Source organism: Eurytemora carolleeae, unplaced genomic scaffold, assembly GCF_000591075.1.
Source record: "Eurytemora carolleeae unplaced genomic scaffold, Eaff_2.0 scaffold397, whole genome shotgun sequence".
Classification (NCBI taxonomy): Eukaryota; Metazoa; Arthropoda; class Copepoda; order Calanoida; family Temoridae; genus Eurytemora; species Eurytemora carolleeae.
In genome coordinates this window covers 269,189-280,331 of record NW_019396371.1, presented here as the reverse complement: position 1 = coordinate 280,331, position 11,143 = coordinate 269,189, and the positions used below count along the sequence as shown (strand labels likewise).

The window sequence follows — 11,143 nt, the reverse complement described above, 5'->3', positions numbered from 1 at the left end:
TTGTCTTTATTATATTAAAATCTAATGTTGTCTTTATTATATTAAAATCTAATGTCGTCTTTATTATATTAAAATCTAATTTCGTCTTTATCATATTAAAATCTAATTTCGTCTTTATTATATTAAAATCTAATTTCGTCTTTATCATATCAAAATCTAATGTCGTCTTTATTATATCAAAATATACAACAACCACTGTAGCTTTTATTCAAAGCTGCCCTTTTTTGTTGATAATAAATTGTCAAAATACACCGTGTTAATTAGCCTGATTTTTTTGACGTTTAGTTCTTAAATGTCTACTATAAACAGTAAAGCATTGAATCTGATAATAAGGGAATACAAGGTGTAGCAAAAAGCAATTGAGTCTTTGCCACAAACTTTTTTTTTATCTCAATTTCTTTGCAACCCAAGGTCATTGACTTCAGATATTTCAAACTATGACACCTGTTAAGCCAAATTATAATATATATAATTATAATAATTTTTTCCTAAATCATTTTACACAATTCTCTTCAGTGGAGAATCCAAAATTGTAAATAAATACTTCCCAAAATTGTAAACATTGATAATTCATACTTGATCAGACAAAGCTTTTAAGGGAACCGTTTTGTATCATCTTTGCATGGAGGTTTTCTTTCTGAGCTTTCATTAAAAAAAATAACAATTTTATTAAAATACATTTTTGTTTTAAGATGAACTTCAAGGTTCTGTTGCTGCTGGCAGGTCTTTATCATGTTTGTTGTCAAGAAACATTTCTTGTCTCGATTCAGGTTATCTGCAAATTTACATTTTTTTTGTGAACAAAATTTCAAAATTAGTAAAAATTGCACATGGCCCCCCCTTTTAGCCCCGAAGGGGGGGGGGGCACCATGGGGAGGGCACACTTTCTAAGACCAAAAAAAAAAGAAAATGAAAAAATGAAAAGAAGGAAACAAAAAACGAAAGAAAGAAGAAAAAAGGGAGAAAATTGGAATAAAATCTAATTTTTGTTTTTAATATTATGTGTAAAGGATAATTTTTCTTCAAATTAGAGAAAAATTGAGTGCTGACATAAATTATTTGGGATATTTTATTTTAATCCTGTCTTGTGAAATAATTATAGTTTAAATAAATTTTTGTACTTCGAGAAGCAATTATCCTTTTTCCATCTTTTCTTAGATTAATTGTTTAATTGTATATTAATAATCTTGTTTTTTAATTCTTAGCTCATTTATTTTTACCCTTTTAAGTTTTTTTAGGTAAAAAAATTTTTTGGCTGCGGCGAGCTTCTTCCATATTTACTTATGCTATTTTTTGCTTTTGTGTGCCCCTGTTTATAAATTCCTAGCTACGGCCCTGGTTCAACCAACAGCGGGTATACACAATCAAGAGATTAAACAGATTCTGAATAAAAATCAAAAGTGGATATCGATTATCGAGATCAAGGAATCAGGATTATGGGTATTTTCACAAAAATAAGCCTCTCTGATTCTGGGAAGATATTTATTTTCCAGATTGTGTTGATAATTTGTTTCTTGGATATAAGCAACTACAGTCATATTCTAAAAAAACCCAGAATAATGTAATTGATTGATAACTCCAAAGTCGTCTTTAACCTTAGAAATAGCTTGCGGCATTCAATACATGTAACCGGATTTTAGCCATATTTTTTAATAAAACAATTATCACACAAAATAGCCCTAATCTTGCCATTTCCAAAATGTGATCTGCCATTTTTTGCTCTAAAAAATACTAGAGATATTAATAATTTTGTTTAAATTCCAATTTATTCAGTAAAACCATGAAAATGTATCATTCTGAATGAAATCATTCATATCTAAAGTAATTATGAAAGCTCAAAAATGACAGACCACATTTAAGAAATGGCAGGACAGTGATTGTTCTTTCATAAAAGAATATTGCTAAATCAGAGGCCGAATTGAAAGAATTTGAGCAGCGGTTTAAATTTAAGCCGCAGCTGAAATATGGCTGGTTCCATTTAAAATAGTATTAAATATTTCAAGATTTAAGCCGGCGCTCGATTGAAACACGGCTTAAATTCATTAAATTTGGACACAGGCTACCTTTAGTTGAATGCTGCAAACTACGTCAAACATTACCATCTTGTATTTGTATTTGATCCAGAAATAATGATGGTCCAGCAGTGCTAGATAAGAAGAACTAGCTAAAAAAATTCTGTTGGATACTTTTAGGAAAATGATACGGGTACATCTGAGTGGTTGGAGATTAGACCAAGGTCTGGAGACTGGAATGACATGAGTCTTGAGCAATTCTCTATTTGTGCTTGGGTTTATTTCACATTTCAAGGATACTCTTTCAGGTTAAATTATAACAAAAATCAGATCGTAGATTTAAAATCATGTTACAGCCAATAAATTGTTCAGAGAAAATAGAAATGATCACAGGTTGCTTTAATTCTTTTGTGATCTTAAAACATGCTTATGGCTGAACATATGTAAATAATTTAACTCGGAACAGATCTCTCAATGACTATGGTCACCTAAGAATTCTTTTTTGGAAGTGTGACTCTTCTTCTATAAATAAACAAATGTCATAGCTATAAATACTATTCTTTCAGTGCTCTTTGGAGTTTTAGCACCATGGAAATTGGCAACTTGGTTCAGCTCTACGTAAAAACAGATACAGAGAATGAAAATGACGGAACTACAGTTTTGTTTAATGCATGGGTTTCAATAAATGACACACACTATAACCGGACTGTTTTAGGAAGGTATAAATTGGGTTTCCCCCAAAGCAAATTTCCCCAAATTTGCACAGAATGGCTTAACATGTTGTGGAACTAGGGTTCCCAATCAGAATTCTGTTTCGTGGAATTGCACACAATGATTGGTTCCACTTATGCCATTTCATTGTGTGGAATTGCGATATAATTGCAAACAAAGAAGTACATAAATACTCGTGGAATTGTGTGCAACGAAATTGCTTTTCCATCTAAAAATTGTAAAAATTTTAACTGTGACTTACAAATTTATGCAGCAGATAAAAGAATTTAAAATAATCGAGGCCCCCGAGAGTCACTTGTTTCAACAGTTTTCAAATTTTAAAGCTTCTTGTGGTTAAGCTTCTAATTTACATTTTTTATTTGTTCACATTGGATGAACATTTAAATGGAAACTTTTTTTGGTTAAAATTGTTAGCTGTTTGTTTAATCAAAATTATACATTTTGCTACAGTGAGAACCAGAAAACTATGGTACAGGAAGACACCATTACAGTGTATATGATGTCGTAATAAAGCAACAAATTTTAATTCATAACTTATTAAATCACTTATTCAGTTAAATGGGTCTGCTTGGGTCAAAAATGTTGTCTTCTTATGCCAGAGTGTTTTCAGGTTATAATGCTGCATATAAATATTATAAAACAAAAGATTAAGTTTACATTCAATTTTGCTAGCATTTGAGATTGAAATGTTAGTGAAGTTCAGTTTATAAAGTTTAAATTGAATTCTTTTGTTGTTGAGGGGAATTGCGCAATAATTAATTGCAATTATTGCAATTCATAAGGTTTAAATTGAATATTATTAAAAAATTTAAACACAAACTCAAGAAAGTTTGACGGAATTTCGTGCGTGCAATTCTGTTGCGTTTATTGTGCACATTTATTATGGAATTAAGCTTAATTAAATTCACTTGCGTGGAAGGGCTCGCAATTGCATGCAAGCACAATCCACTTGTGTTGGAAACCCTATGTGGAACTTTGTGCAAATAATCATAACCTGCCCATTGGCTAATTTTAAGAGCATGTTACAGCCTATTATTTTGAACATATGTTCATTACATTTCTGCATAAAAGTTAAGGACCAATCCCTCTGAAATTTATTTTCAAAACTCTTTACATGTAAATTGTGCAAATTTTTTCTTGGTGTAAACTGCATAAAATCATTTTATGCAAGTTGTGTTTTTGAATTGCAATATCAATATCAAAAGTGTAGTCAAACGGTATGCTTTCAGACATTTAATCCTCCCCCCCCCCATCAGAAAAAAAAGCTGATGTAAAAATGGGTTTTATAAAGTTTCTCCATTATTTTCCAACAAAAAAAACTTTTTACCTAGTACAATGCTTCATCGTGAATGGATTCACATTTGTTGGCTGAATAACGGAACCACAAGTAAAGCATTCATCAACGGAAACCTTAGTTCAGAATATACTTCTACCTCACCTTTTACAAGTATAGCAATTAACAAATCTGCTGAATATTCAATGATAATTGGTCAGGAACCTGATTCACTTAACGGAGACTTTGATCCTAATCAATCAATGCGAGGGAAAATGTCTGAATTTAATATTTGGAACTACACCCTATCAACAGACACTATCACTGAAATGTCAAAATGTAAATCAGCACTTAAAGGGAACATTGTGACTTGGGAAAAAGAATATATCATATTTCATGGCATTTACCCTGTGTTGACAAGTGTGGATGAATTTTGTGCCCCCTTCGAAAAGTTAATATTCATACCAGATTCAATGAATTACAATGATGCTGAAAACTATTGTAGGATCCACCAAGGGTATATATTTACACCTTTTTCAAGGTCCAAAAATAACTGGCTTGTAGAGATGACTCATAAATCCAAGTCAAGCTGTTCAAAGGAATCCTGGATCAATATTTTGGCTAAATGGGACAAGAAAATAATAACAGGGACCAACAACACATTCAATAATTGGTTAAAACTCAAGGAAGGTGATACATGCGGATTTGTTGGACTGGATGGAATGTGGGGCAGTAAAAGAAGTGACAGCTGTGACTTCCTAAGCAAATGTTTTGCTTGTGCATTTTACCATGAACCTGTATTTACATTAAAAGGATTTTGTCTTAACTTCATGCAATCCTATAACTACTACATAGACTCTGATGAAAATAGAATTCAGTATCTTGGATATAAAGGAAGCTCTATCACTAGAAGTGAACATGGATGGAAGTTGTTAAATGAAAGAGGAGAGGAAATTGTATGGACCATCAAAGATGATCATAATCCACTCGGAAGAAAGACTTGGCTTGGAACTTCTGAGGAATGTAAATTATCTAGAGAAGAAATTTTGCTCACTTTTTCAGCTTGTAATATGAAACATAGCTTTACTTGCAATTCAGGGCAATGTATTGATATTGATAAGTATTGCAATAACCATTTGGATTGTGATGATGGTTCTGATGAAGATGATTGTATGCGTATATTCACTGATAAGATATATTCAATTTATGAACCTCCCAATGCAGAAATTATGAATAACTCGATGTTTATAGCTGTAGATATTATTCAGTTCGACAATATTGATAGTTTGAAAATGACCATGACCCTGACAATGGATTTGAAAATATCTTGGAAGGATCCAAGACTTTTATTTAAAGGTCTTACACCTTATAAGACCCATGATATAAAGGGTATGTGTCTAATTGTATTGATTAATATATTAAATTTTACAGGTATAAAAAACTGCCATTATGCCAGTTAAGTTGAACTCACATCTAGCTAACAACCATTCTCATGAACCTTGTTCTTTGTGCTGTTATTGCCCTTTCTAGATGAAATAACATTTTTTAATGATATCAGTGCATTACAGATCAAACTGTCCTCCTTTTTCCTACAAAGCAATTAAACAGCTAAGGTCAATTACAAAAACTTTCCCTGTACCTATAGTTTAGCTTAATTAACTTGGAGTAAACATAATCTGGAATCTCTCAAATCTAATGTATACATATTCCCAATCTCATGAACCTAGAGTAATAATATTCTTGAATCTCATAATCTTGAATTTAATAAACATGGAGTAGTCAGTTCAAATTTGATTAATTGTAGATAGCTCTAAGGCCAATATCTGGCAGCCTAATATTTACTTGGAAAACGTGATATTGGGAACTACAGTGGTTGGAGAAATAACTGAGCTGAAAGCTATCCCAACAGGTTTGGAAGAGAAGGCATCAATTACAAATGCTGTTGAAATCATAACATTTCATGGAAATAATGTTCTTTTGAAATTGCAAAAGAGGTTTCAGGTAATTTCTTTGAAGTTTTCACACAAGTGGGAGAAGTGAAAATGACGTAATAGAGATTATTTCTGTGGATTATGATTTCAAATTCTCTTACATTTCGAAATCATTTCTGAATTTTTTTTAAAGGAAAGCCATTTTTTGTGCACATGTGCATCATAAAGGACATAACAAACTTATAATTGTAGATTCAAGAACCAATTGAATCAGTTGAAATCTCAATCTAGCATTCAAAGATTTCCTTTTCTTAAATGTAGAACAATTACACTTTTTTGGTCCTAAAAATTATCTCCAAATGTCATGACCCCTGTGTGAGTTTATATTGTTAGCTTATTATGATTTATCAGGGTACATTCTTCTGTAACATGGAGGTCTTCATGTTTCCATTTGACAGGCAGATGTGCAATGTTTCAATTATGTTAAGGTAAGTTTTTGTAAGTTCTAAATATGCAAGAGTATTGCTAAAGTTGTATTTAAGGTTGGGGGACTCAAACACAGTCCAACTAGTGTCAGATTCAGATGCTGCTGTTACATATAAAGGTCCTGAAAATCTCCGACTTTTCAGAGTTGGAATGCTCAAGTAGGAAACAATAATATTGTTCAAACTAGTTGGTAACTCTTTATAATAACCATGTTTATTTAGCTGGACCTCAGATATTGTGGGCATGGATTCTAAATTCATCTTCTCAATTGAACTGGATAGATTGTACTCTGAGTTTTTGGTCTCGATCTTCTTTCAAACATTCCTTCTTTGGCTCCTGGCATTTTTCACTCTCTTTATAAGGGTAAAAAAATGCTGGATTTCTATCACATAATGTTATATTAAGAAGTTTTTAAATATTTCAGCCAATTTTTGCTGCCCACTATAGTATGTATGACATATGCGATGGCTATGGGTTTACTTTATCGCTGTAGTAGTCCATGTTACCTACAAATTTATAAGATCGTGGGGGTTTATTAACCCTATGTGTGTTTAGAGTATGAAATGTCAACTAACATTTTTAAGTAATCTAGTTATTAAATCATATTTATGAAGTTGGAGAATTTTAATGAACGCATCATGGGTGGCATCACTGTGCTTCTAGTTCTAGTATCACTTCTGGCATATGTCCAGGTAATAAAATAAATTTAAGAAGTAGATACATCTTTTTTTTTGTTGAAACCCCTAAAGTGTTGACAACTGAGAGAGTTCTAACTAAACTCAGCATATTTTTCACAATAAACACACAGGAGGGAGATGCTTCATTTGGTGTTCTGTAAAATTATAGCTGTCTGCAGTCTGTTTATTTACTGTGCAACTTGCCCTAGCTTTCTCAAATTCAGTCTGGTACTTCAAATGAACTGTTGTTTACAGTGCTTTAATCGTTTTAATCATTGACTGTATTGTTTTGACATTTTTTAATGGAAGTTGTTGTTAAATAGATAAATATGAGAGGAACCATCCAAAGGGGGATATCAATATTCTAGAAGTCTTCAAGTCTCACACCAATAAAAGAACAAAGTATATGAACATATATTACAAGAGAAACAAAATGAAAGAAATAAAGAACTAAAGCAATGCAGATATACTGCTACTACAGTCCATCCAGAGTCACAGGTTTGGGTTTCCTATACTCAGTTATGGTTTTCTCCTTTGGCTAGATACCTCCATTAGCTAGATACTTCCTTTAGCTAGATATCTTCTTTGGGTTAGATACCTTCTTTGGCCAGACACCTTTAATAACATGGCATCTCCTCCAGCAACATATCTCCTTTGTAAACATGTAACTTCCAACAGCATATCTCCTCCATGGCAAAATATCTCTTCTAGCAACATATCTCCTCCGGTGTCACGTTAAATAAGGCCCGGGCGTTATATTTGGTCTGGGTGAGTGTTATACATGTGAAATCCATGTACAAAATTGGTAAGGGAAGGAAAGGGGGGGTCAAAAAATTGTATATTAGTAAATCACCACTGTTTATGTACAAAATTGATAGAATGGGGGAAAGTTGTTTACTTTGACGGACCTGCAAAGCATGCACATTAACATTGTTATTGAAATTGTTACAGTTTTTTGATTGGTAGGCCATAAAATAAAAAATTAGAAGCACACACATTATGTACATTATTTATGTTTAGCTACGCTCAAGTTAATAAACACCTGTTTAAATAATTACTTTATTACTACTTTAAAATACTGAAATTTATAGAAAGGTAAAAGATAGATAGATGACGTGGCCGGAAACTGCTCAACCTGCCGCGTCTTGATATTCGGTTTTAAACTCCTCCAGAACTTCGTCTTCCGCCACTACGCCGCCACATATGCATGTTTTCAACTCTTTTGCAGACTAAAATTTTAAATGTGTTTGTTTACTTTGTATTGCACCCGGGCCAAATATTACCCCGGTCTGAATGTAACGCTACACCGGCAACATATCTTCCCCTGCAACATGTATTGTTTTTCCCACAGCTCCAATACTGACTGTTTCTTAGATTGTCCAATGTCCATCCTGTCACTGTGGGGAGTTTGCGAATTTCTTCATCCTCTCCTTGCACGAGCAACAAACTTGGCCTTACTCCATTATCTGTATTCTAGATGCACAAACCCAGTCGAGCAATTTTTCATGGGCTTATCACGCACTGTACACGCTGGGTCAGTAGACCTTACATTCTATCCAGGATCCCCATTCCGAGTTGCTATACTAGGCTGATTCCATGGTAACATTATGATGGGTACTTAAGGGTGAAACTGTTGTGCCTTAAATCTGACAAGACTCTGCCAACTACCTTTCATGTTGATGGCTACAAAACATTAGCCACAGGATACCACAATGGTGTCAGCAATGATACCTTTCTGCAATAAGAGCAGTTAATGCCATAACTTAAAAGTTTGCCCATTGCCCACTCTGGATATTGAGTTCAGTCACTGAAGGCTGCCGCTTTGCAATAACCCAAACAAAAGTTTTACTGTCTGGACTATCATTTCAGTCGAGTGTTCCAACCACCTCTGGGCTGATCTTGATAGATATATGGTTTGTCTGGTTTATCACAAGGTTAGTAAGACTTATGACCAGGGCTGGATAATGTTCTATTAATGAACAGCAAGTTTTATTAAATGAATGGAAGAACAAAAGGTGAAAAACTGTTATTTTTGAAATCATTAATGAAAAAATCAACCAAAATAAAAAAACGGCAACTTTTGTTAATTTTTCTACCTAAAATTGCATGAAACTTACAGAAGATAAAACATATTGATGTGTTTATAATTTTTTTTACATGTTTTGATGTTTATGGTGTTTTTATTTAACTTTTTTACTTGAAATAATTGTTATCTGATTTCGGAATGAGATCCTCAACAAACGGTAAATATAAGAAAGAACAGAAAATGGTAATTGTTTAGTTATTAATTTATATTAAAGAACAAATTAGCTTTGAAGGTTTCATGTCGCCGGAGAGAGGGAGGTTAGAGATTGCTTCATACCTTTGATAATCGTCGAGAGCAAACAACCTTAACAACCGGGACTTCAAAGCTTCGTAGGGGTCGAGAGATGGAGGATTCTTGATGAGATCTAGGACCTGGTTAGCCGTCTCCTGGTTGAACGCAGACACGCAGTAGTAAAACTTGGTGGAACTGGCGGTTACCCCCTTGAGGGCGAACTGAGCCTCCACCTGCACGAACCAGGCCTCCGCAGAATCAGGCCAAAAGGCTGGAACTTTAACTGAGACGGAATTTAACAAATCCAGCGAGCTGGGTTCAGCTGGAGCCTGGACGCTGTCACCGTCTTTAGGCATTTTAATCACTTGTGAGCGTGTAGCTATAACAGTCTATTTCGAACTAGGGGTCACCAATTTAGCTACGCTCAAGTTAATAAACACCGGTTTAAATAATTACTTTATTACTAACTTAAAATACTGAAATTTATATGAAAAGTAAAAGATAGATAGATGACGTGGCCGGAAATTGCTCAACTTGCCGCGTCTTGATATTCGGTTTTAAACTCCTCCAGAACTTCGTCTTCCGCCACTACGCCGCCACACTCTCTTGAATAAATTTTTAATTAAAAAAGGGAATTTCAAAATCCAGGGCATTTATACTTTCAGTACACAATGTATTTAGAAATGGACATCGGACGAAATTTTTGTGAAAGATGGTGAAAAAAAATACTAATGATGGACGAACGACTTATATCGTTCAGAGAAATGGAAAACAAACGTTCAGTGAAAAAAAGAAAAAAATAGACGGATAATGAACCGATAATATTTAAAAAAAAATTCCCAGAAATCTAAAACTAAGGACTTTTTTCCAGTGACATTTTAAGGACTTAAGAAAATTGGTACTTTTTTACCAAAGTTTTTATTTACAGGTTTTTTTTTTCGGTGACATAGATTTTAGTAAACAGCATGTAAACACTGTACAAATTGTACACTGTACAGTGTACATATAATGTACGGTGTACACTTTTAAACATTTGACCCACGGTGGGAGGGAGTGAGGATTTAAATTAATGTTGAAGCTAGTTTTAAATGAAGATTTATTCGTTTTTTAGAAATTTTAAATTTTCGCAACATTTAGATGAATCTAATTTTTTTTATCTGGATTTCTTAAATTGAAATTTTAATAAATGAATTGAACGTTCTACCTTCTGTAATTCTTCCTTTTCATCTACTTTTTGTATTTTCTACCTTTTGTATGTTCTACCTTTAGTATGTTCTACCTTTTGTATGTTCTACCTTTTGTATGTTCTACCTTTTTTCGTTCTACCTTATGATTATTCTTATAATTATACCTTTTGTACTGAAGCCCTTTTCCAAGTATCATGAAAGGTTTTAAAATTACATAAAAATGTTCTAAAACTATAGGGTTATAAAGAGGCCATAATTAAAAAAAATCTTTGGAAATTAATTAGCTCTGAGATATTTTGTTTGTAATTATGTCTTTTTTTGTGTGAACTACCAAACCAATTGTGTTTTCTCATAATTTGGTTGCTACGAGAAAGACTGATAATAGATTAACACAAAATGATTTCATCCAATCACCATGAGCTTATGCAGTAGCAAATGTATAAAGTCTATAAAAAGAATTTATTTTTTTTTAATATAATTTTTAATGTGATTTTATAAATATGTATAAAAAACCAAACACTTGTTTCT

At 33.0% G+C, this 11,143-nt stretch overlaps 2 protein-coding genes and 1 long non-coding RNA gene across 3 annotated transcripts; 2 read left to right on the top strand and 1 right to left on the bottom strand.

Annotated features, from left to right (window-relative positions):
* The first annotated feature begins 685 nt into the window (after nucleotides 1–685).
* On the top strand, nucleotides 686–2,975 carry LOC111701891 (uncharacterized). Its single transcript, XR_002765290.1, has 3 exons — nucleotides 686–770; nucleotides 2,193–2,320; nucleotides 2,579–2,975. It is a non-coding gene; the product is annotated as an uncharacterized LOC111701891 (long non-coding RNA).
* Nucleotides 2,976–4,083: 1,108 nt separating this feature from the next.
* On the top strand, nucleotides 4,084–9,076 carry LOC111701898 (uncharacterized). The gene is made up of 6 exons (XM_023473376.1): nucleotides 4,084–6,018; nucleotides 6,360–6,436; nucleotides 6,491–6,592; nucleotides 6,656–6,797; nucleotides 7,049–7,126; nucleotides 8,981–9,076. Exons 2-6 carry the CDS (start codon nucleotides 6,378–6,380, stop codon nucleotides 9,074–9,076), a joined length of 477 nt encoding a protein of 158 aa, XP_023329144.1. The 5' UTR covers nucleotides 4,084–6,018; nucleotides 6,360–6,377.
* A 343-nt stretch (nucleotides 9,077–9,419) lies between these two features.
* Nucleotides 9,420–10,025, bottom strand: LOC111701904 (uncharacterized; the record flags this gene model as incomplete). Its single annotated transcript, XM_023473390.1, is given in 1 exon segment — nucleotides 9,420–10,025. A coding segment is annotated over 1 exon segment (365 nt), but the record flags the coding sequence as incomplete, so codon positions are not given.
* Nucleotides 10,026–11,143: the final 1,118 nt, after the last annotated feature.